The 25900-nt window shown below is 35.2% G+C and overlaps 1 protein-coding gene across 6 annotated transcripts in view; it reads right to left on the reverse strand.

The window, feature by feature from the left end:
* The window catches only part of ST18 (ST18 C2H2C-type zinc finger transcription factor), a 169970-nt gene that overhangs the window by 46708 nt on the left and 97362 nt on the right, over positions 1-25900 (reverse strand). For all 6 annotated transcript variants that reach the window (XM_014881644.2, XM_088174900.1, XM_088174896.1 and 3 more), the window contains 3 exons: positions 21926-21980; positions 19926-19956; positions 4174-4364 (listed from right to left, as the gene is read on the reverse strand). In XM_014881644.2, coding sequence (XP_014737130.2) covers positions 4174-4364; positions 19926-19956; positions 21926-21980 — 277 coding nt within the window. The remainder of the gene's footprint in view (positions 1-4173; positions 4365-19925; positions 19957-21925; positions 21981-25900) is intronic.

Raw genomic sequence — 25900 nt, forward strand, 5'->3', positions numbered from 1 at the left:
CAATTGCTGCTTTGTTACTCAAAAAGGTACCCTGAAATTATTGAATTCACACCAAGGATCTGTTTGAAATGACTGCTTGTAGCAAGATGAACCCTCTCAAGATTATATCTACTTTATATTATAGTTCCAGCACTATATGAGAAAAAGTTATATCCCCATTTCTCACTAATGGTGAAAACATATATTTTCTTAGAACACACACACATGCACACACAGTCATATACATGTATGTAAATATAATGTGCCATAGATTGATATTACATATATACAAGTAATCTATATAATCTGCATATATACATATATATATATAAACACACAAACATATTTTAAAATACTTCTGATCTATTTTCACTTTTATTTCATCTAAGATTCCCAAATACTTTCTCAAAATAAACCCTAATTACTTTCTCAGTCACCCCAGACCCCATGAAAGACCTTGATGGAAAAATCCTCAATACTTCAGAAAGGGCAAGCTCCTGGTCAGCATTGAAATTGCCACACTAAGTGATAGATCAGGTCATGCACAGGCAAACAGAAATGGTTGTTATGTACAGACTCATAAAAGACTTGTTAAAGACACCACTGAAACGCATCCTGTCTTTATAAACATCTTTCTTCAGAAGAAAAGCAGCAGCCAGCAGGTAATAAAGGCTGCATGTAGGAGAGATTGTCAGTGTGGAAGACAATATGCCTTTTGTATCTCATTTAATTTTTTATAAACATTTCCTCTGACAAGGACACTCAAAAATACATCTCCATCATCTTCCTTTCTGGTAATTATCTCTCTAAAATCAACACTGGTTTTGCCAGGATCAAGTAAATATTGCCATAGTAACTAAAAGCATTTTTGGATGAAGGGAAGAATTTAGTCACAACACTAGCCCCTTCAATAATGCTGATTATAGGGTACATTCTTTTGTTGGGATCTATTCAACATAAACTGAAAAATTTAACATTTTACTTCCTAGAAAGGAGGATGAATAAACAAGCTTACACTATTTCATAAGATGTGTCTGTCCTTTCCTGAATCAGAAGAACTCCAGGTTTAAATAATAAATTAAGCATAGCCTAAAATGCAAATGAAGTTTCTCTCAATAACACAGTGAGCTATTAAGAGAAAGTGTAAAGGGTTATGATAATTTTAAAGTATTATGAACTACAGAAAACAAATAAAAAGCATTTTCAGTGAATATGTCCAATTCATTGAACTATTCTCTCAATCCACTTAACTACCCACATGTGTACAATAATGATTTATAGACATTATACCTAATTATGCATATTTGGGCTGTGTTAGAGTGCCTAACAAAAGCTCTAGAAAGCAACAATTACCTCTGTTGCTTAGCTACATAGTTTAAAATATTCCTATTAAGTGCAGATTATTGTGGAGGGGAAAAGGGGGACAAAAATGCACATGTGCACCACAATGCATTTCAGTTTACTGCTGCCAAACTGTTAGCATTTTGGGTCATTTCCAGTTTACATAATTGTTTGGTTCAACTGTTTGTTATATGTTAAAAGAAAATATTGATTAATTCTTATTCTTCTTCAGAAAATTGGACTCACACAGGGGGAGGTGGCCTTGTGCACTGTGTGCATAAAGTTGTATTTAAAGAAGTGTCTGTAAACCTTAGTGTAACTTTTCAGCAGCTGGTCCAGTACCACACACATTGCAGTATTCTGAATAAAGTGTGCCATCTTTTCACATCTCTGCAAGTAAGAATGATGATTTGGCTCTATAACTAACTTTTGTCAAATGGGTTTCCATTATTTGCTCTTCTGCCATTTGGAAAATAACAAAATCCTATCAGTGGGTAATTTCAAATAGTAACAAGATCTATCTTCAAAGAAATGTCCCACCCATCAGAAGAAAACAAACAAAACAAAATGTTCAATGGTAAAGGGTTCTTTCAGTTATTTTTATGTGTGAAAGATGAAAAATAATGTGAGTTCATGGTAAAAAAAAATTTGTTCCTTGAATAATCAGCAATTTTTAAAGCCGTGTTTAAAAATTTGTTGTTGAATCAGTCTTAATGGTTCAGCTGTCCCAGCTTTGCTTTTTACATCTACAGGCTGTAAATTTACTTTTAAAATAATCAAAACTCAGCTTAGTTTACAGTTGCATCAATCCATGAACTGAATCATTAAATGATCAACTGAAGAGAATCATGAGTTCATAATAATGCGAGCAATATTACACTATGAAAACCCAAGTAAACCTACATACCAAGATCAACTGTATCCTTTCACTGAAATTTGTTTTGTAGCTGGTAAAATTTATGCAGAAGATGTAGGTTATATTATCACTGATGCAAGCAGGTTGGAATATATCATACTAGTGTCAAATAAATCTTTTAGAAATCAAGTGGGACGTTTTGTTTTGACTGAAGGGCATGGTTTCCCTATATTTTTATCAATGGATTTGGTCCAATACTTGCCTCTTTTTAACAGGGGAACCTAAGTTAAATAACTTAGGCTTGTCTGTATATGACACAGAGTCTACCTTTACATCCATCATAGTAATTTCCTTTCATCGAGTTCTTCAGGATGTGGAGAGGACAGAAAAAGGGGAAGAAAAAGATAATACTGAGTGCAACTCTACATGGTCAGGAACCAGGCTGAATCAACACACAAAAATACAATCCAAATCCAAATATCTAAAAAAAAGTCAAAGTCAAGAACCATATAGAACTCTTACTCCAACAGATTCTCTTCTGGTATTAGGAGCTAGAAATATTCCCTGCAGCCTGAACAGGCACTGAGAAGTATGGGATTTTTTCCTTGATGAATTTTTCTTTAAAATGTCACTCAAAAAACAGAAATATTGTGTATCACCTTGCTAATTAACATTCTGTTTGAAGATGGAGCTACCTTCTATGTTTTCACAGCAATAGGATGAAGACCTCTGGAAAAAACTTCTCCTAGAAGATTTACAAGTGACAGCTGACTGAAAACTTTGCTTTTATAGAAATGCCACAAAAACCTTCATTGATTTTGGTAGAATCAGGATTTGACTCTTTAATCTGAAAGACATTCTTGGTCTTATGTGTGTTTTAGAGTAATTATATATATATAAAATTTGTGGGGTTTGTTTTGTTTTAAATGAGTCAATTTAGAGTAGAGAAATACACAAATAACTAATCTCAGTTCTTCATAAAATAATAGGACAGCCCAGGCTGTAAGGAACCTTGAAAGACCATCTAGGTCCAGTCTTTTGTAGTAAAGGGACCCTAGATGATATAATCTACCACCCTGTTCTTCAGAAACGTTTGATAAGAAGAAACTAAGTGAAAAATAAATTATCTTTTAATTCCAATAGCAACCAGCAACTGAGTGACATTTAAGTTCATTCAGTTTACCTATTTTCTATGATTACTAATTTCCCAGTGCCAGATCACATTCCTTTTATTTTAACATTTGCTGTGTGCAGATGACTGCCAATGTCTTCCTGATATCTTCCATTGAGATCTTCTCACTTGGCTGATTAACTATTTTGGCAGGACTTCTTAAACAAATATGTGAAAAATAATTTAATTTGAGACTTTTTGTTCAACTTGAATATATATAAAAATATATATTAGAAAGGAAGAGTAATCAAAATATACTATAGCTATGTCTTCCATCCCCCATCCTTGTCCATATTTTGCAGCATGCACATTGTAGAAGCTGCTATAAATTGTTGGATGTGTTTGGCTTACCAGTGTTGGAATAACAAGTATAAAAGTGCTGAGTCTAATAATCGTGTTAAACAGAACACACACAGCAGTCACACGCATGAAATTGCTTTGCTAAATGTTAAAGTCAACAATGTTTTGCTAAGCATTATTTTTCCCTCCTAAGAGCTCTATATATTCCAGTGAAAATCTGCTCTTCAGAAGTGTGTGGGATGGTGGTGGGCTTAATCTTGTTCTTTGACAGAGACAGTGGAGAAGCAGATGCAGCTCCATATCTGACCTGCTGCAGTAGTTGTCTCTGTGTGACCTACAAAGCAATTACTAGACCCCAGGAGAAGTTATTGCACTAAGTAAATGGAAGTATGATGGCTAAACCTGGACAGAATGGCACCATTCCCACTCTCCTAGAAGTCAAACTCGTCTTGCATCCTCTTTCAAAATACTGGGTTTTGTCTCCCTTTCTGTGGAATTCAAGTTCAAGTGGAGTTCAAGCAACTACCTGGAGCTGAGCTGCTTTCGAGGACACTGATATCTTCCTGTAACTCTGTCCTGTCTTCATTTTCTTCTTTGCATTCCAAGCTGGGGCTGTAGTGGCGGGGTTTCATTAACAGGGACTTCCTCTTGTTGACAGGGACTCCTGATATCTGATCTTCAGCTTTTCTCTTCTTAGCCATGGAGCATTTGTAGGCACTGCAATGATCAATTGCCAGAGACAGAGAAAAATGGAGAAAGTGAGGAGCAAATTGATTTAAAAATAGCATCACCCTATAGTTTAATAGTTAATAGCTCAAGTATAAAAGTGAGAATTAAAAAATGTTAAATCACTGCAGTTTCAGCAAATTGTGTCTGGCAGATATTTCATTTTAGCTCAGGTACTGAAAGTTCAGGCCACAGGCAAGTCCCATTTCTTTTCATTGCTGCCAAAATCTTTTTGGGGACAGGGAAATGAGTAGTATGACAATATAAAAAAAATCCATAACCCAACAGCCTTAAGGAAAAGATAAACAAAATTGTAGCCTGGTTGAAAATCCAGGAAAACCACTATAGAGAAAATTATGCCACCAGTTGTATTACAAAATCCTGAGCCTTTGGTCCACAACCTTTTCATCAGTATAAATATCCAATTGCACACGTTGAGTTCAACAGTATAAAACCTGTGAGAAACACACCTTATACTGATAGCATTTCGCAACATCAGTCTCTCTTTTAATATTATTCCTGAGCATTGGTTTCATTTAATTTACTCCAGCCATAAAGAACTGGTTTAAGCTCTACTCAGGTCTCTGTAAAGACAATGAAAAAAGGCTCCTCCAAAGGGCTATTAATCTCACTTGAAACTATTTCTATGTAATAAAAGGGGGAGCTGTTCTCTGGGAAGGGTCTTATCCAGTTCAGATACCTAACTTTCAGATGACACACAGGAGGAATGGCAGGATTTTAGAGAGGAAGATCTTTAGAAGGTTTAATGTACTTCTTTCAGCTCCTAAAAGACCCTAATATATTGACCTGAATATTCATTCAGTTACTTAGCCAAACCTTTGTCAGTGTATAAGACCCTATGGCATGTAGGTGGAACAGCATAAGACACTTCCCTAAAGAGGCTGGAATCTTCAACACTCTTTTCTTAATAATTTTTCATGTAAGTGATTTGACATTATTGTTTTTTTCTCTCACACACAGTACACTAAGAAATTTTTGTAGTACGAAGAATAGTGCTCATATTATATCTGTCAGAGATGAAAAACTGCATATATGGATCTGTGTAATCCGTTTGATGGTTTCTCAACCTTAGGTGCCCCCAGGGTGCATTACAAATATACACAATGCCCTTAGGTGTTGGATTTTGCATTTGGTTCACCGACTTAGCTGCAAGATTTGAAAAAAAAAGCCATGTATGAAGAGAATTATTGGTTACACATATTACAAGCTCAACAGCCTAAATTCATCCTTCCAAGGTAACTTATGTGCACTAAATTGGCTCAAGTTATGATTGTTTTGGATGAAAGCATATGACTAACTTGAGCTCATTGTTAAAAAAACCAAAAATTTTTTGGCTAAGTACCCTTTTGGCAGTCTCTCATTGACAGCATAAAGGACATGTAAATACAAAGATCTGCATTTTATGGGGAATGTTAAAATTTCATCATATATGTCTCAAACACTGGATATTCTTGATCTTCTGAAGGCTAAAATGCTATGGGCATCTGGAATCCAGGAATATGGGATGGTAAGCATATGCTGTAGTTGAATAAAATATGGCTTCTGTGTTATTTCTCTGTTTATGAGTAGAAGATAACATGAATACCACAATAAAGGTCAGAATCACAGTAGTATCAGTGTACCACTGGAAATAATGCCCACATAACAGATATCAGGGATGGATGCAGTGTCAAAAAATATGCATAATTTGTTTCTAAGGAAATACAGTTACTTAGTTTGTATTTGTGAATGTCATTTCATGCAAGTTGTCTTGTTCCAGGAAAATTGAATGAATGGCAAAAGTTTGAAATCTTTCATACACAATTGTTTTTATCAACCAAAACCTTCACTAGGTTTGCTTTTGATGTTTCTCATTTATTTGTCAAGTTACCCTCCAGTAGATATCGTGAAATTGTTTAGGATAGGATGAATTTCCAGTGTTTAATTTCCCTTTGTTTAATTCCCCTTTTTTTACAGCTGTTTCTTGCACCAGAATAATTAATAGATTTTTAGAACCAAAGATCCAATTGGATCATGTAATATGCCCTCCTGTGCAACACAGGTCACAGAATTTAATCTAGTTCTTCAGCCTTAATCCTGTTATTTGTCTAAGTATTGTCAAGATTTGACTAACCTTAAGTTAAGGGAAAACATGACAATATGGAAAATTCATTACTGTATTCTTGCTCACTGAGTACAATCTTTTCTAGTAACATAATATCACAAGTCTCACATTGTGGGCTGCCATAACACTTATTCAACGTGTTGGTTTTTCACCACAACTAGAAAAGAGAGTCAAACTGAGACATCAGCAGACCACGGTCAAGACCAGAGTGGCAGTACTGCTGCCACCTGTCACCTGCAGATCTGCTCTGGGAAGTGAGAGCACAAGAACCCACCCAACAGAGCCACCGCAGTTTACAGCAGTAAATCAAAAGCTGCTGCACCAAAATCGGGACAGGAGGCCCACAGATCTTCCTGGGAGCACACTGGTCATGTTAGAAAATTTCTCCTCTGTGAAAGACTGATGCATTAGCTTGTTCTTATTGTGTCTTTTTCTGTACATGAGCAGTCAACTATCCAGAAAGGACCCATAATTTTTTAAAAATACGTAAGATTCAACTCTAAGTAAAATAATTCCTGGCACCATTCTGATTACAGGAAGTTGGCAAACACAGTTGTCACTTATTTCCTAGGAAGTTCAAATTGTTCTCCATTCTCCAGGAAGAGATTTTGCAGCTCTTGCTTTTGCTGATGGTCCTTTAAATTGAGCTTTAATTGGCATCCATTAGTTTGCAAGAATAAGTTTAAAGTTCTATCACATATTGGAAATTCCTCCCCTTTTCTATCTTACAGTGCTTAAAATGAAAAATTTAAATAAAACCAGAAAAAAATTCACAAGTAGCAGCTTTTTCAAGTACACATGATTTGTTAAGGACTTGATAATGGAAAACAGGAATTTCAGTACTATGAAAAGAATATATTTATGCCTTTGCAACATTCACGTCATGCCAATTTCACCTTTGTCTTTAAAAGTTTCTTGTTTTTCCTTGTGCACATTCATACATAGACACACATGTAGATTATCACTGATTTGTCAAGCTGTACTTTGTCAAGTGGTAAACCTATAATTTAGCTTCTCTATTACTCATCTCTTAAATTCAACATCTAATAGTTTTGTTGCTATTTATCAATGGCCTGCTTGTTGTCATGGAACACTGATTCAGCTGTCAAGGTTATTTGGTAATCCAAGGCTCATAAAACAGGAGAAGCTCTTTTTGTTATGAGCCTAAAGCCAATATGTAGTTGGGGTTATTTTTACCCAGTTTAACTGTGCTTAAATTTTATGGGTAGCAAATCACGTTTGTGTTATGTAGAATGAGCAAATTTGTAATTATATATTTTTTTAGTCAGTGATTCAGTTACCAAAACCAGTCTTGTGTCAATTCTCATAGTGTGAGTCAAGAGGTTAAAATCTAAGACACTTAGGACCTGGCTGTATGTACTGAAAAAAACCCTAAGATAAATCTTTCATAGATATTTCATACCCAAATATATTCTGGGGGAATTTAAGGGGTATTTCTCTTTCCTTTATTTATTTTCAGATCACATCTTGAAGACACTGGTAGCATACAAGCAGTAGTGTCTATTAGCTCCTACCACAAAAAAATGTCTCAGAAGAAAGAGAGAGGTTTTAAGCAACACATAAACACATTAAGCTTTTCTTAAAAACTGGTCATGTTTGATTTATTGTTTTTCATTTTTGGTGGGTTTTTTGTTTGTTTTTAGTTTTGTTGGTTTTTTGTTTTGTTTTGTTTTTTGTTTTTTTTTCAATTGGTTCATCTAAGTGATGTGTTTGTCAAGCCTTCAACCCAACCTTTAACCACGTTGTATCCAGCAAGGATTTATTGTAGTTAATCTGCTGGCAAGACTTCCAGACCTCTGAGGATTTTTTCTTATTCACAGTAGTCTGCAGACTGGCAAAGCATGAAAACAGAGCAAAGAATTGCCATAGTGGGTAAAACCAGGGGTACTTTCAGCCTGAAAACTGGTGTTTAATAATGCTTGTAATGGATTCCATGTAAAAAAATGAGACCAGAACACATCACATTTCATGTACACTTCTTAGATTCAAGAGAGAAAATATATGCCTTTAAATAATAAAGCACTTGCATTTATTTTCTACTGATATGTAAGGATTCCATACCCTATGTGAGTTTGTGCAATAAATCTTAGTAGAAAATTGTAATTGTGGAGAAAATAATTTTAAATTTTTAACATGAATTAGTTTTTGACTATTTGTCTAATAAGCAAATTACAATTAAAGGTGACAGCATCTTCTGATGTATAGAAGCATTTGACTTCACACTAGTATTTACATGGAGAAGGTTAGTCTAACTACTCCTTAATCATATTGTGATTAAAGATATTGCCAGATGCTTTAGGCCTTGATTAGGTTTCTTTTCCCCAAACTTTCAGATGCCCTAAGACAATGTAGTCAAATACTACATTTTCCTTACAGGAGGGAAGAGTTGGTATTTGAAGATTCAGGGACACGTGCCACTCAAAGATGAAGAAGTAACATACATGTGTCTGTTGTGGTTGGGCTTTCTTCTAAAAATTTTAACAATAAGAAGTATCTAAGAGGAAGGTAAACTTTGAACATCTCCCCATCTTAATATGTCTTTTATATCAGTTTTCTAAAATACAGATGAACTGGGTGCTGTCTAATTCTTTAGCACAAGGGCACCCCAGGGTTTAGGCTAGAGCAGTAAAAATATCTGATCACCTAAAATAACAGAAAAATTTTGAGTTCCTTATAAACTGATGATAATTAGGAGAATTTACTAGCAGTGGATAGAGAAAGGGGATGATCTGCTCCTAGGATGGATCACGTGTCAGTTCACATTACATTGCTGATATGATTTACATCAACCATCAGTGACAGAGGTTCACGAAACAAGCTGTAATGTCAGAGTTCACAAAAGAGTTCTGGTAGTCTCATCACTGCAATTGAAAACCCAAACATGTGTTGCTAATTCCGGTAACTTCAGATGGACAACAAGGTTGGGAAGGTAGGTGGAGTGTTACTATGAATCAATGGTTTCTTGTCAGGTTAAAACTGTTCCACTTTCTTAATTGACTCTCATTGTTTGTGAAGAGCGTATTTTAATCTTGTAGCTCAGTGAGAGTGAAAATGTTGTCAGCTCAGCTTGCTCTAAACAGGATAAAAGACAGAAAGATGGTATTAACAGTGTCAAGAAGTCAGAGTCTCCACAGAAAGTCTGAAAATCCACAGCACCAGTTGGGTCTGCAAGAATTTTTCCACAGCCAGGTGGTGTTTTCAATGCCATGAAACTACTTACTGAATATGAAAGAATTTGTAAAGTCTTACTGTATACAAAATCTAATCCTAGCTTCAGAAAACTAGATACAAGTGACTTTAAGACACACATTAGTTGCATGTGTATATATATATTCATGTAAATATGTTAAAAATATATATGTTTTTGAATGTTTTATCAAAAAAGAAAGAAAAACGCATCACTTTGGATCATGGATACTAAAATATAAAATTTACAAGGCTTATATTCACTTGGAAAAATGACAGCTAAACAGTAATTCTGCTCACTCTACCCCATGGATCTAAAATCCGTATATTTGTTGGATTCAAAATGAAGAAAATTTTCTCAAAGCATATAAAGAAAATTACTGGTGTAATAAAGAAGGATATCTTGACCCATCCCTTTTATATTTTTAAAGAAAGATATTTGATGAGATGCTGTTCATTAGTGAGAATGCCAGTTAAGAAAAGACTGTAATGACTTCAACCCATTTGTTTACCCTTCAAATCTCAATCTCAGAAGGATTTGTGTCTCAATACCTCCTCTTTTGTCTGTTCTATGGATTAAAAACATGTTAATTCATTATGTTAGGATTTCTATGGCACTGCATTCTCATCTTCCATCCTGCAATGAATTTTCAAATTCCAAACATCTTTCTACTCAACAGGATATGAAATTATGCTTACAGAGGTTTTGTATGTCCATGAATTTATCCCTGAAGAGCAGAATATGCTGGAGCAAGGGATAAAAGAAATCTCCGTTCTACCTACTTAAATAAAATAAGATGTGTGAACTGTCAGGTTGTGGAAAATTGCAAATGTCCAGGAACAACTGTTTGACTTGCAAGCTATAGGTAGCCACACATCGACTATCTGAAGGACTTCAAGGTGTAAGACTGTGACTGGAAGCTAAGAAAATTGCCATCAAGGTTTGGGCTAAAATTCATTAGCAGTCTAAGACCAAGTTAAATCAGAAAATAAGAGAGTTTTTTCTAGGTATTTTAAATAATTTTTACACTTGTTAAAAATAGCCCAAAATTATGCAAATAAAAACTTATGGTTTTAAGTAAAAATATTTTAAAAGTACATTTGTTAACTCTGATATGAGATTTTACACATGAAATTTTGAAGGCTAGTCCTGGAAAGGACCACTGAGTTCTCATCACTGACAAGAAGTTAAACATATATTTGCCCCAACTACTCATCTGGAGTCAGAGTTATTTGCATTAATTTTTTTTCTATTTTATAGAATTAACCAAGCTACAGGATTATTTCAGATAATTTATAACATTTGGACTCCATGACTGAATGTATTGTATTTTACTGATTCAGAGTAGGAGATGGGAAAAATCTGGAAAAGTATTCCAGCTGGAAATTCCCCAAAAATACACTTATGAACGTATTCATCAGGTAAAAACCATTTTCTTCCATCAACATTTTAAAACATTTAAATGGTAAGAGTATAAACCAATAAAATGTGTTGAAAAAAATTGCTCTTCATTTGGACAGAGAGAATTGGTTGCAACGGAGCTTAGAAATGAGAAGATTTACTCCAGTGGTAATTAAAAAAAATCTGACTGATGCACATTTTTAAACAGCGCACAAAACACACACAAAAAAATTATGTCATCCCTTTTTAACTCATAGAACTTGGTTTACAAGTTGTATCTGTGAAAGGAAAAGACTGTTCCTGTGCCCTGTAACAACCATTCCAGGGTTAAAGGACATTCTAAAACTATGGAAGTTTATTGCAATGCTCTTTTTTCTAAAATGTCAGAGTTGTCAGAAGTTCAGTCCAGAGCTGAACCAAGATGAAAGGAATGGACATGAGATATAGATGGGAAAAAGATAAAAGGGAAATTTATATTTATGAACACTAGTATAGAGAAAAACAAGATCAGTAGCTTGGAGGTATTAAATGTCTTCTGTATACACAAATGGAAGGTTTAGCTAGAAAAAAAGGAGCAGAACTGGACAGATAATAATGTGGAGAAAATATGGTATCATAACTGAAAGCTGGCTGGAGCAAGATATTAAAAGATGTATTTTATTTAAAAAGACATAGAAGAAAAAGCAAAGGAACTGTCATAGCCTTGTTGGTAAAAGAGGATTTATTAGACCCCATAAGAAGAGGCTGGGGAGAAATGGGTAATGGTGTTGAGTCATTATGCACTGAGCTTGGAGATGTTTCAGGCTGTAAACTGAATGTTACAGGCCACCTGACCAAAAAGAACAACTGGACTGTGAAATGATTGAGCAAATGCAAAGAAGCATGTAAAAAGAGTGGAGCAATGGTAAGTCAGCAGTAACATAAGAAAAAGACATGCAATTATGGTGAAATTTACCCATGCCTCAACCTCGTGCCTCTGTGGACAAAAATTTAAGGCTGCAAGAGGTTCACTAAATGCCTTTTTATTTTTCTTTTAAAATATATTTTTAACTTTTATTTAACTCTACTTTATTATGTTGTCAGGATTCTCCACAAAAAAAAAAAAAAAAAAGGCAACTCAGAGGAAGACAACAGATATTTAACTTCTCTGATTTTCTTGTTTTCAGTTAACAAGCTTGTAGGATCATAAGGATATTTGGATCATATGGAAAAAGATTACATATAAGCCCTCAATTTGAAATACTATGTCAATGAAATGGATGACTTCTTCAGAGTGTCATTCCATAAACCAAGAACTTAACATAGTTAAAGTTGTATGGTTGCACTCTTTTCTAACAGGTAAGTTATTTTTAGTAAGAGCCAGTTTAGACAAAATTTAGTTTTTATTCTGAGGAGCTCAAGAAGTTCCTAAATTCAATAGTATGAATGATGCCCAAGATCTGGGCCAAATCCAGCCTCCCTAGCCTCTTTTTCATTTACTTACTCAATCTGTCCAGGTTCAGTAGGTCAATAAATTCCAGTGGGACCCAGGCCAAGAATTTGGCTTAGAATGGATTAAGTTTCCAGGCAAATCTACAGATCATCCACACAACCTTTGCATGCAGAAAGCCTTGCACATGAGTGGTCAGCCTGCTAGCGCCAGTAAATGCTTAAATAAAAAGCATATTGGTAACTATAGTCTGGTTAAAGAAGATGTAAAGGAGATCAGCTTTGTGGTTTTTTTTTTTTTTTTGCCAAGAGAGAATGGGACTGTAAGCAACTCATTGTCAGCAGCCAGTACCTCCCTTTAATGCAGCAGGAGGTCCCATGGCTGCATTCTTTCCCTTTCCTTGCTATCTCCAGGCTGAACACAGTCTGTTTCTGCTCACTTTTGCTTGGCTGAATCAACCCCTGACATCAGTCAGAGGCAGCAATTCAGCTAGCCATAATATTTAACTCATGATTGATATATATGAGGCAGAAATTACGGGTTGGCTTTTCCATCTCTGTGTGGCTTGTGGTCATCTACAGGGAAAAGATCTGCCATAAGAGGAAACGAACATTTGGGGCTGTAATGTACTGATGCATTCTGTCATGCAGCAGAAGGCATGAAGGCATATGCAACCCTAAATTTCTGTGTAGGTTTGGGAGGATAACATTTACTATGTGCTGATAAGCACAGAAGTTGTGATGGGGAAGAGAATGACTCGTGTAATATATTAAATAACATAAAAATTTTAGTCCGAGGCAGGGAGTATTCTAAGATACAACTAGCTCTCAGGTAGAAAAAAATTGAAAATAACTATCTCAATACAGCAGCCACAATAAAGTGATGTGGCTTTGACATATATTATAAAAAAATCTCTTACAGAAAAACATTAATTGTAACTAAATTATAATTACCCTTTTCAATACTAAATGGAGGTTTTAAGTAAAAAAATTGCAAAACCACAATCAAATATAATAATGAAAAGAGATACTGAGACTGTGGATTTTAGCTAGAAATCAACATAGTAGACATCAAAAGAGGTCTATAATATGCTAGAAATATATCTAATGCAGTTGTTGCTAAACAGAGCTATAAAAGTCATCTATAAAGCAAAAGCACATGAAGTATCTACTAAAGCAAGCTAAAATAGGAATCTGAACATGAAACACTGTCTCTCAAAGTTCTAAATAAATTCAGGAAGTAAAGGTAGAGGTCACAGTACATAGATCAAAAGGTTTGATCATGTACAGGAATTAAGCAAATTATTAATCATAATTAACACCTCCAACTAAAGTTGTCTCAAAAGGATTATGAGACACAGTTCTACTTCAACCATTTTAGTGGTTATTCAGAACAGTTCACTGAATATTTAAGTCAAAGAACTGTAAACCCCAAGGTTACCTGCAAAATGTTAAAAGTCATTACTTGTGGTCACCCAGAGCAATGTTATCATTTATTGAGACAGAATGGCTGTTCTTATTACCTTATTACTTTACGTTCAAAGAGTGACATTTTAATAAGAGTGAAAAAAAATTATCTGATCTTATCTATACACAAGTTGCAAACATTATACATAAGCCTTAACCCACTCACATGAATGTTGAAAGAACAAAACTTGAAGTGGAAATATTTGGATTTTGACTTTCTTTCTGTGCTCGTTGTTAACTGTTGTCTTGGTTATTGGTTTAACAGTAATGACTTGGTTCTGAGCTATGAAAGCACCTGGTACTATAAAAAAGTCAAAAAGCCTGAGGTTCATCAACTCCTTCAAACTCTAGGAAAAGAAAAGGAGGAAAAGAAACGAGATGTAGAATCAGAGTGAAGGGCAAGGACGGGTGACAGTTCTGTAGATTTCACAATTTGATAGCTAATTAGAGGGTGACTGGGAGATGGAGGAAACAAGGGAGGAACTTAGACATGACAGACAATAAACTTGATTGCTGTTACAATTTTCATTAATGCTTGCTTTTTAGTTGTGATGACTATATTGACATACAGGGTATAATAATGACAGGTGAGTTCTAACACTATTCTTTGTCACTAGTATGAATGTGACAATATACTGTGACTATATACTTACTTTTGCCTTGCAGTAAATGACACCACATATGATTGTTCAGTGTTTATGTTTTACTGTTCAGTGTTTTCTATAACATCAGATACAAAACCATTTTTTCTGTGTAAGACAGATTTCAACAGATTCTTTGAGGAGAATAAGGTCTAGCACACTAGATAAAGTTCCTTAGGAAGCTAACCGTGTTGTCAGAAAGGAATAGTAAATGAACAAGATTTAATGAGGATTTAAGAAAGCGTGATTCATAATAACATGACAGACTTGCTTGTACCAGGAATCATGGAGTAAGAGACAGAGGTTAATATTTTCAGCATCCCATAACCATTTCAATTTCTACAATGGCTAGGGCAGGGAGAAAGTTACTTTTCCAAGCTTGAGAGCAAGCAGCAGATACTCTAACTCATTCTGTTAACAGATATTGGGAATAGCTACTCTTAAGATCAATGCCAATTCTTTATTTGAAGATCAGATATCAATAGAAGCATTATGATACAGAGCTTTACTCAGGTGGAATTCTTAATCCAATATGCCATGGAGAAATAGTTAAATGCAAAGGTGGCACAGCTCTGCCCCAGCCAGTTACCATCATGGGGAGCGCTGGGGAGGAGAGATGGAAGTATATGCTGCAACATCCAATCTTCAGTTGCAAAAAAAGGCTTTCTCTGACATGTCTGTCAGTAACTGTAACTATTGACCATCTTCATTTAACATTTACTACTAAGTCTATATGAATTCAGAGATACAATTTGTTTCAGCAAAGCGCATTAAAGACTGCAAGGGTCCCACTCTCTCTGCCAGTGGGAGACAGATGAGACACCAGGAAATGCAAGAGTCCACCTCAGTTTCTGTTCCAAATGTGCTTATTCAGGATTATGTCAAATGTGCTTTTCCACGGCAGTTTCCAGAAAATCAGTCTCTGACCAACTCCTGTGGAAACAGAAGCCAAGCCCAAAGGACAAACCTGACAGTTTTTCCAGATGCCAGCTAGGAACAAACAGATTTCTCAGTCTCTGTCTCATTTCTAAGCAGTGCTGTGGGATAACACCACTGTGAAGGTGATAGCTACACAAATCAACCATAATCTCAGTTCTTACTGAGGAACACCTTGGAGCCCTTTTGTCTGATTTTTCTTCATGTTCTCACTTCATCATCTGAGTATCACGTTCACCTCCTTCTCCAGTCATCTGCCATAGCATTGCTTTTTTTTTTTTCACACAAATACTTTTAAAAAATCTGATTTATGAAGTTCAGGAAAAGAGTTGTCTATCATTCCTTTCTAAATGCAGCTAGGTACGAACAGGCCTTTTCTTTTATGCCATGAGCTTTTCCTGACTGGTCAAATTCCCTTCTATCTACCAAACTCTATACCTTGATTCTATTGCTATTCTATTGAAACAGAGCTCAGTTATAATTGCATACACGTAATTTAATAGCTCTTAAAGGAAGCCATGAAAATATTCAGCAGTGTAGAATAAGAAATAACTACTTGAATTATTTAAGGGCTTTTTAGAATGTTGCCATATACTTGTATACAACAGCATTAAAACATTACCGGTAAAGTTAAGGAATAAATTTTAACAATGTATTGTTTAAAGTTTAACACAGACCCTCTGAGACACTTCGGTTCCATTGCTTGCAGGGTTGATTTGCTGGTTTCTCACCCTCCTAATCAATAGACAGCAGCAAAAGAGTGAATTGTCCAGTTACTACTTCTAACAAGGAGACATCCAGATAGCTCTGTTCTGTTAGTCTTCTCTCTGCTAAAGTATTCAAGATACTCCTAACTCTGGACATTCACAATGAACAGTTCAACTTCTGTGAATATCTAAAATGTCTTGCAACACCTGGAATAAGAATTCCAGAAAAAAATTTTCCTTACTCTTGAAAAAGTGATGCAACAGTGTAGAAAGTAAGGGGAAGTGTAACTATTCCCACCAAACAGCAATGCTGTTCTCCATGATTTGAAACGCCTTGTGGACTACATTAATCACTAGTGACAGAAGCTCTAAACACTTAGTTTCACCTGTATCTAACTCAGAAAAGGTACCTCTTCTATTCAGATATGGATTTAAACAAACCGATCTATTCTTTTGCAATCCTGTGCTTGGATCAATCCAATTTGCTCTTCCTTGGTCTGACCCAGATGCCACTCCATAACCTACAGATGGTTCATTGTACTGTATCCCATCTGTTAAATAAAACACAGTAATGAGAATACATCACTCCAATATTCCTCACTTTACTTTGGTTTCCATTCTAATCCTGAGCACAGCTGAAGGGCCTGGTCCTTTCAGTGGTCCATGACAAAACTGTCCAAGAGAAGACCTCTCCATGCTGCTTCTTACAGAAGATGGATACAACAGAGTTTCTCTGCCCAAAAGGTGTCAGATTAAAACTCGAATGTATGGAACAGGGATCTCCTGGCTTCAGCACTCACTTCTACCACACATTGTTGTTTGCTCTGTTTAGCTTGTGATAAAAAGATTCATCTTTTCTTAAGGTAGTTGAGCTACCAATGAAAACACCACAGCAGTACATTCCTATATAAAAAATTAGATCATGTTAATAAATAAGTGATCGAGACTTCAGGGAGAAACAGTTCTGTTTTGAAAGATTTATGAAGTATAGAGTACTATGCTTCAACACTACAGCACATACAGTACATTGTTAAAATAACCCTAATAAATTTGAACTAATAACACAGAAATGTTAATAGTGTTCATGTATAAAGAAAATTATTTCTATTTTACTGAAAGTTGGGATTCTTTAGGGCATATAGTTATGCAAAATAAGTGCAAGTTTGAAACATAAATTGTTGTGTATACCTAGAAGAAAAGTCGGTTCTCTGAAAAGTCAGTGCAGTGCAAGAGAAGTTTTAGCTATTTTACTGAGAAAAAGAAATGCAAAACCCAACTTGTCTCTTATGATAATATTTTTCTAAAATATACTTTTTTAATGAAAAAATATGGTCCTATATTTAAGGAGAAGATAGATTATAACATTAGCCAGTTTTCTTAGTGAAATTTTGACTTTCTTGAAATCAAGAGATTTTTTTTGCATTGAATTCTATTAAGCAAGATTTCAACGCTGGAAATTTAGAAAAGAGAAATTTTCATGCTTTATTGAATCTATTCGGTGATTGAAAGTCTTTGTTTTGCTTTTCATTTGTTTTATTCTCTACTTTTGTGAAACACGAGCTATAGAATAAGAAAAGGCTAACAAATGCTCTAGAACCAATCAATGTTATGAAATTAATAGTAATACAAAATGAGCATGTAAGCTTATGTAGTGTCTTTCATGTAGAAGTATCCCAAGGCACTTCGTAACAGCAACTCAATAAGGAGTGCAAAAGTGCTTTGTCAGATAGGATAAGCCAGGGGAAAAGGGGAAATTAATTAAGCATGGATTTAAATTTCTCAGCCAACACAGCATTTAGAACTTTGGTCAGAAAAGACAGTGGTTCCAATATCTGTATCCAGGGAACACCACAGACTATTTCAGTCTTTAATTCTTGAGGAATGTTCAATAGTTTTCCCACAAATATTATGGGTATGGCTAACAGGAATGCAGTCCAGCAGCTGCATTTCCAAAAAGCAGTCCCTGCCTCTCTCCCTCTACTTTTTCATGGACAAGTAGATTCGTAGAAGTTGATCACCTGACTTGTATGCCAGTCACTTGATTGTGGAGAGACCCAATATGGGATCTGGTACAGAAGAAATTATAAATACCAAGTTAAGGACTGGATAATGTTTTTCTGTGCTGTTTAGCCCACTGTTTTAAACCAATGTATGTTTCCTTATGGAGGTAGTCCATGTCTCTGACAGAGTGATCTGCTACACAGTCATTCCTAGGACAGCACGTTTTTCACAGAGGAAAATAAAGTTGCTTGGGAAAAACTATAACAATCGATAATACATAAGCCACAGCTTCCCTGATGTTGAAGAAACTTGTACATCCTCTATTTTTCAAACATATTTCTCTTAGGGACACATGGACCATCCCTTTTATTGGATGGCTGCCTCTTCGGATTAATGTATCCTTCTGGTGCATAAATTAGCAATGCACAGAGGAAAAAAGGAGAAGCACTAAATCTCAGGAAACTGAAGCCATACGAAAAATGAGATTCACAGTAGAGCTGAATGAGTGACTCACCATGAATAATTTATCCAAAAAGTTAGCCTACACTTCTGTTCATGGAGTAGCTATAAGAAGCTTATAATTTCCTCACTTTTATTATAAAACAAAACATTAAAATATTGTATGTCTTCACTGCAAATAACTTCCTGTAAATATTTCATGTCTTATTTTAATAGATTGGGCATTTTTGGTTGATCAAATAAATCACACTATTATGTTTCTGTTGGATGAACTCACAAGCACATATTTTGGATGTCTGCTGTGATAAAGCAAGCAGCTCAGTAACATGTCATGAAAAGTGAGTGTAGAGAAAATAATTTAATTTACAAAACCTGTAAAGGCCTTTCTGCATTTTTTTTCCAGTATTTACACTGAAGCTGTAGTGAATTGTAATTCTGATTAAATAACTCTAGGAAATTTTAGGTACCTCTAAATATTTTCTTTCTTGAAGATTTGGTACAGAATAATCTGCCAGTCTTTCCAGAATTTAATCTGAGTTTTGAATCAGTTATTAGGATTTGGTGCACGCATAGGTAGATTAAAGTAGTTATGTTGAAATTTTACTAAAATATTTGCAGTCTGAAATATCCTTGTGCAGCCTGTGGTTTTGAGTGGACTGACGTTCTTTGTGCCAGTTTGACAAATACTCCCTGCTACTTCCATAAATTATGAAACCTCAACAAGTACTTAGGGAAGAATGAGACATTAATGCATTTAGAATTTACAGGAGTATACAGATCAGTCCTATAAAAGTCATCTAGTAAAATATATTAATATATCTTATAATGTTCAGATATACTCTATATAGAAATATCATAATACACCTTTCAGGGAAAAAAAGACTGAAAATCTGAAGATTCACCAGAAGTTTTTGTGTGCCCTGACACATGCTGAAGATAAAGATAACATACCAGAATCCTGCACACTTCACATTACTTTTGATCATGCTTGCTTAAATATTGCTAACATTTTCCTTTAGTTTTTGTAAATCTAAAAAGTGAATCCACATAAATTATCCTTTTTCAGATCTATGCTAAAGCTTTGCAAGCTTTTTGCTTGATTTTTTATTTTGTAGCAGTGGTATAAATTTGTCAGTATAATAAGAAAATAAAACTGAAAAAAACCCCTTAAGTTCTTACCTGAGCTCTTGAGCTATAGAGTCCACTTGAACTGTTAATAAAAGCAAGAAAGAATTAATTAGTTTACACTTCCAGACTTGTGCTTTCTGCAGCCTTGCACCTGCCTATCTGTAATGACAGAGGAGTGGCTATCAAAACACAGGTGGTTATTTCATGCTAACCACAGGATTGTAGCTACTAGTGACAAATGCTAAATGAACATGTAATTCTCACAGTTATTTTAGAATGCATGAAATATGGAGTATGATGTTCAGTGAAACAATAAGAATTTTCAAAAATAAAAGTAAAAGCAAAGACCCTTGTTTTTTCCTGAATACAGAATGCAAAATCTCTTATTTTTCAGAATTTAAAATCAGTCTGGGAATTGCAAATGCTGGTGTTTACAAATTCCTGCCCACACAAGAGTATATAGCATATTGACAAGGCCAACAGGTGTCTCTAGGGATTACTCATATTGCAGAGGCAACTTTTGTTGTTTCCACTTCTGAGGAAAATATTCTTGATATATTAATTGCTATAAGAGTGTATGCATAGGTATAAAAACTTGGAGGAAAAAAATCCATACATTTTCAAATTGTGCTATTAGCTTTTTGAGTGAAAGAGTATGAAACCCTATTAACTACAAATGAACCCCTATTAACTACAACTAAAACAGCCAAACTGTTTTAACTCACAGTCGTGACCGACAGAGAAGACACGCTCCAATGCTGAGGTGTGAATAACTTCCCTATTCAGAGACTTTCCAAGTTCTCTGTTTGGTATTTTTAATATATATATGAATTTTATAATAATTTCAGTGATCACCACTGAGGGTTGCATCAAAGTTTTGATATGACAATGATTATGTTTTTAAGAAAGATTTTGTCTGTATTTGCCCCCTTATCTGCAGTCAGTCTCTGGTACATCAGTGCTCTTCCTCTGTCTTTGCCTGAGTGAAGTCTAGCACTTTTTGCCCCTTTGATAGTTTGAAAGCAGAGAAGTAATGCCAAACTACTCTAATTTTTCATTCTTACCATAACTTGAACCTGAAGGCACAATATTAACCATTCAAATTAGTGAGTTGTGACAACGAATGGAAGTAGTCTGTTTTGCACAATCCTGAGAATGCACAATTCTCATTAAAATCAGAGTGAAGAATGAGTGCTTTGTGCCTCTATAAATAGCCATAAGCAAAAATGTTCACAGGGTAGGCAAAACTTTGACATTTATTTTTAAGTATATCCATTTTTCACTTGTTATCAAGTCACAAAAAGTGTTGTGAATTAAAATAAAAAGTTATTTTCCTGGAAGGTCTGTACTGTTAGTCAATCATGTTTTCCAGATGTTGAGATCATTAAGGGCCTGTTTATCTCTCAGTACTGCATTTCCATCTGTTCCTTACAAAAAGAGAGTAATATCTGGGAAATACAACTATGTCATAACTTTACAAATGAAACATGAGCACCAATACTTAAAAATAGCCCACAAGGTTCTCTTGTGCCACATACACCTGCAACTTTTGATTAAAGAAAATTTACTTCTGGACCATTTACACAACTATTTTATAGATAATAATGGCAATAGACAGAAAAAAACATTCAGGTGGCTGAGACAAAGTTTTGATATACTATTTTTAAAGCATCCATTCAATGTTATCAACTCACTGTGGAAAAATAATTTTGGTGGGGTATTTTTGTTGTTTTGTTTTCTTTTGGTTTTTTTGTTGTGTTTTTATTTTGTTTGTTTTTTGGGGTTTTTTGCATAATAAAGAGAGTAGCCTTTATTTTCTTTGAGAAATAACTCAAAGAAAATAGCATCTGTAGATTTTTTTGGCTTTTCTTTATACCATAGCTAATAACACCATGCCTCTTGATGTCAGCAGTCTGTGTCCTGCCTTGATTAAAGAAGCAGCTGTAAGGAAGCTCCAGAGTCTCTCAGTGCACATTAAGGGCTGTGCACAGGAACTATGATATTTCATGGTGTTCTGGGCACAGGGTCGTGGAGCATGCTTGCTAACTCACCCTTGGTTCCTTTGGAGCGTGTGCGCAGCTTTTTATTTTCCCCATCTGCATCCATCTGTAATATTAACACAAGGTCTTTAATTCATACCTTTTGCCATTGAGAAAAAAAAATAGTCCAATGCTTTTTTTTTTTTTTTTCACATTTCCAAAGGCTAGACAGTAATAGAAAAAAAAAGAATAATCATGCCTTATTAATCTTGTCAAAGAGATAAAAAGCCATCTGTGAATATCTAGTAAATACCTAGGAGATACCTTTAATGATGCAGATTTGTTTAATAAAGTGATGGTTATGAGTGACTCTGTAAGGTTTAATGACGAGGTCTACAGGTGTTAGCTGAAGGCATAAGGTTAGAAAGAGTAATGCTGCATGAGTGCTGCTTTCAGCATCTACCTCCTGAAACAAAAGATCCCAGAAAGCTACCGTGACTATGGGAATTCTGCATTTTTATTGTAACTGAGGCATACCTCTACAGCTACGATGGAACCTGCATTTCTGACAGCTTCATCCTTACAACATGAAACCTTCTTGCTTGACAATGCATAACAACACATACACAGCTTTGAAATTGCTCAACACTTAATCAACTACTTCTTTAAGAAGCTTTGCTTGAAGATACAGTGAGTTACAGATTTATAGGAGTTTTTTTGGAGACTGTAGTACCTGGATTTCTATTTTGCATTAATAAAAACCAAACCCAAACAAGCAAAAACCCAGACCAACCCCCTCCCCCAGAAAGTCAGCTGCTGTCATAAGTTTTCTAACCTAAATAAGAGTTTTTTCAAGATCAGCTGTTCTCACTACACTTTTGGCTACATCTAAACCCAAACTGGAAATATGCACCTTCTGGTCTTGGATGTGGCCCAGACACATAATTATAGGGGCAGGCTTTCAATCCATGGATTTTATTGCAAACCCCTGAAATTCAAAGGGATTAAGATTTCATGTTGTGGTGTGGAGAACTGCAGTGACACATAGCAGATTGTACATCAGTGCAATTTTGACCATGTCCAGGGAGGCAAACTCTTTTCTAAAAGTAGCACCAACTTTTTATATGAGGAAGACTATATCACCAAGAATTTTTGTCTAAGTAAACTTGGAAACTATGAAATTTTTCTTCAGTCTCTGAGGGAACCTTACTATCTGTCTTTGACGGGAATCAGTTTCCCTGTTTGTAAAATGGTGATGATCAAATATATTGTAGACAAAGCAACCCCCATGGGCTTCTGCAGATCAGTTTGCAGACACCAGTGTCTGATTTAGAAGACTTTGTTGGGTGATAAGTAGATGTGGAGACCAGAAGTTGCCAGGCATCTTTCCCTGCAAAATGTCACAAGATAAATACTGATGTCAACAGAAGATCCTGTCTATTATTTCACTTTTTCTTTCTGAGGATCAGCTGAGCTGCACTGAACTGAGGAAAGATGCAAGAAGTCCTATTTGTGCCTTTTTCCATTTATACAGTTCGAATCTCTGAGTATGCTTTATTTTTAGCTCTATATGACTCAGATTACTGAGTTGTTTTGAAGGTCTTATCTGAAAGAACATTGCAGAATATGACAAAATTGACCTGAGAAATAAAATGAGTAAAGTCAGCCTTTCTAGGGGATAAAAAGCATTTCTCTAATTTCCTGGGGTTTATTTGTTTTTATATATGTTTGAACATTATAAGCAGCTATTGGAATCAAAATACCCACTTGAAGGAGAGAACACAAACATTTGAAAAGGTTAGTCATGGACATGAAGAAGGATAATTCTAGAACACAGATTAGTGATGTCTGAAATGAAATTATAAATTGATGGAAATGCACATCAAAGCCAAACAATGATACCTTTTCTCTGTTTAAATTTGCATCTGATATTGATTATTAGCAGGGAAAAACATGAGGGGCTTCTGTTTATGTAGTGGGGCTGATGGCAGCCTTTACTTGTTACTATCCTTAAAAGCTGGAGAACGAGTTTTTGCAATGTGACTGCAATGGTAATGGGAAACATGGCTCTGTTCTCTGATGCTGAGTTGTGATTGAAGGCACTGACCTGCCATAGACTTATAATAGGGGAGCAGGTGTGGCAATGATGGACTTTAATTTCCTTTAATAAACCTTTTATGTGCCACACTTTTACTGCCATTCTATGCTCTCCAAGGTCCTGCACATAATAGGTTCATTACTTTTGATTACTATAGTCTATTGAGACAAACAACTCCAGAACACACTATATATTATGTTCAGTTAAACCAATATAGACTATTTATCCACTGTGCATTATTTCACCTGCAACTCTACAGACAAAATTAACAACAGCTCCTGTAAGCTAAAACTATTAAAACCACTGGTACTCCTTTGTCATCATTTCATAATAAATACCACACCAATCACAGCGCTGCTCTTTTAATTATGAAACAAAAAGTGCCCACTGCTTCTAGTGAACAGCAGTTACTTTGGTCTAAACAGCAGGTTGCATTGTGATGAATATTTAAATATTGCACAAAGAGTGAAAACCAATGATAAAATCAATGCAGGTGATTTTTCAATTGATTTTCTTTCCTTGTAAAAGTTTCACAATATGTGATATCTTTTTATCAACTCAAGCCTTTAATTTATTGGACGGTTTAGCCTGGTGCATACACATATCAAAATAATCATCATGTCTGTGTTGCATAAAAGACACTTTAACTTACAAAACAGTCCTATGAATTAACTTGAAATACAAAAGTAACTGAATAAAACTGAAATCTCTTAATGTGTCAGCAAAAAAACCTCCTTTGCTCAAAATTTAAATGCACTATCTTTGTATAGAGTTTGGTAGTTCTTTTGGAGACTGCCTGATACTGATACAAAGTGAACGAAGTGTCTCACTTCTCTTTTTTCATCTACATAGCGATAATTTTAGCTGAACTTTCCACAAAGGATGGTCAGCAGGAAGCAAACTTTCAAATCACCCATGGAACAACAAAAGGATTAAATTCTGAGAAATTCTAGCTAACATTTTTAGAGGTAATTGCTATGAAGGTGTTAATTTGAGACATATATTATTACTGTTGTGACTGTAAAGGTTGGGTGGATTCTGGAAGGCACTTCATGCTGTCAAAGCTGGGGGATGGTCACCCTCCCTCCCACTACATATGTTGTCTTGAGTCAAGAATCCGTAAGGGGTAAATAGAATGCACAAAATCCTCACACAATATCTCACTGCTAATTTTTTTAGCCATAGGGACCATGGGGATAATAAGATGTTTGCCAGAAAAATTTTATTGGGGGTTATAGTCCCATAATTTTTAGGGCAAGCTTTACAAAAATAATGTCAAGTGAATAGTGGAACTAAGTCCACTTAATCCTTGTTAGATTCTAACTATAGTTAAATTCTCTGATTTGATGGATTTTAAATTCATCTAAACATTTTCTTTTCAAAATTAGTTGAAGCTAACTAATGGACTCCAAAGGAATTAGTGGGAAATACTCAGTCAGAAACACAAGATCTGAGGCACAACAGCTCTGCAGCCCCAAATCATTAAGCAAGTAGGCTAAGAAATAAATGCTTTCTGCTTCAGTTGTACTCCATTTCTGTGATCTCTAAATTTATTGAAGATATTGATGTTGAATTATTTTCTGAAAAGATGTTCCAACAAATCCCCCAAGGTTTATGAATGCTTGCTGTCTGACTTCATCCTGATCCTTCCTCCAGTTTTCCTTCAATGTTGATTGGGATTTAATTGTAAGTCAACGACTAGATCACAGAAAACTGACTGGAGTAATTGACAATACCCCAAATTCTGCTTGGATGAAAATGTAATAATTTGCTATTTAACTGCTACAGGGTATTCATGTTTCTCCAGATTAATTTACTGGTGCAATAGCAGCAATCATACTTTCTGAGCAAACTATTTCAGAGTTCCTGGCTGCAGGAACCAAATGGTACTTCTTTTGTTTGTACCATCCCACTGCAGTTAACAGACTCGAGAGCAGCACCTGGAAATA

This window comes from Sturnus vulgaris, chromosome 1 (genome assembly GCF_052056855.1).
Source record: "Sturnus vulgaris isolate bStuVul1 chromosome 1, bStuVul1.hap1, whole genome shotgun sequence".
Taxonomy (NCBI): Eukaryota; Metazoa; Chordata; class Aves; order Passeriformes; family Sturnidae; genus Sturnus; species Sturnus vulgaris.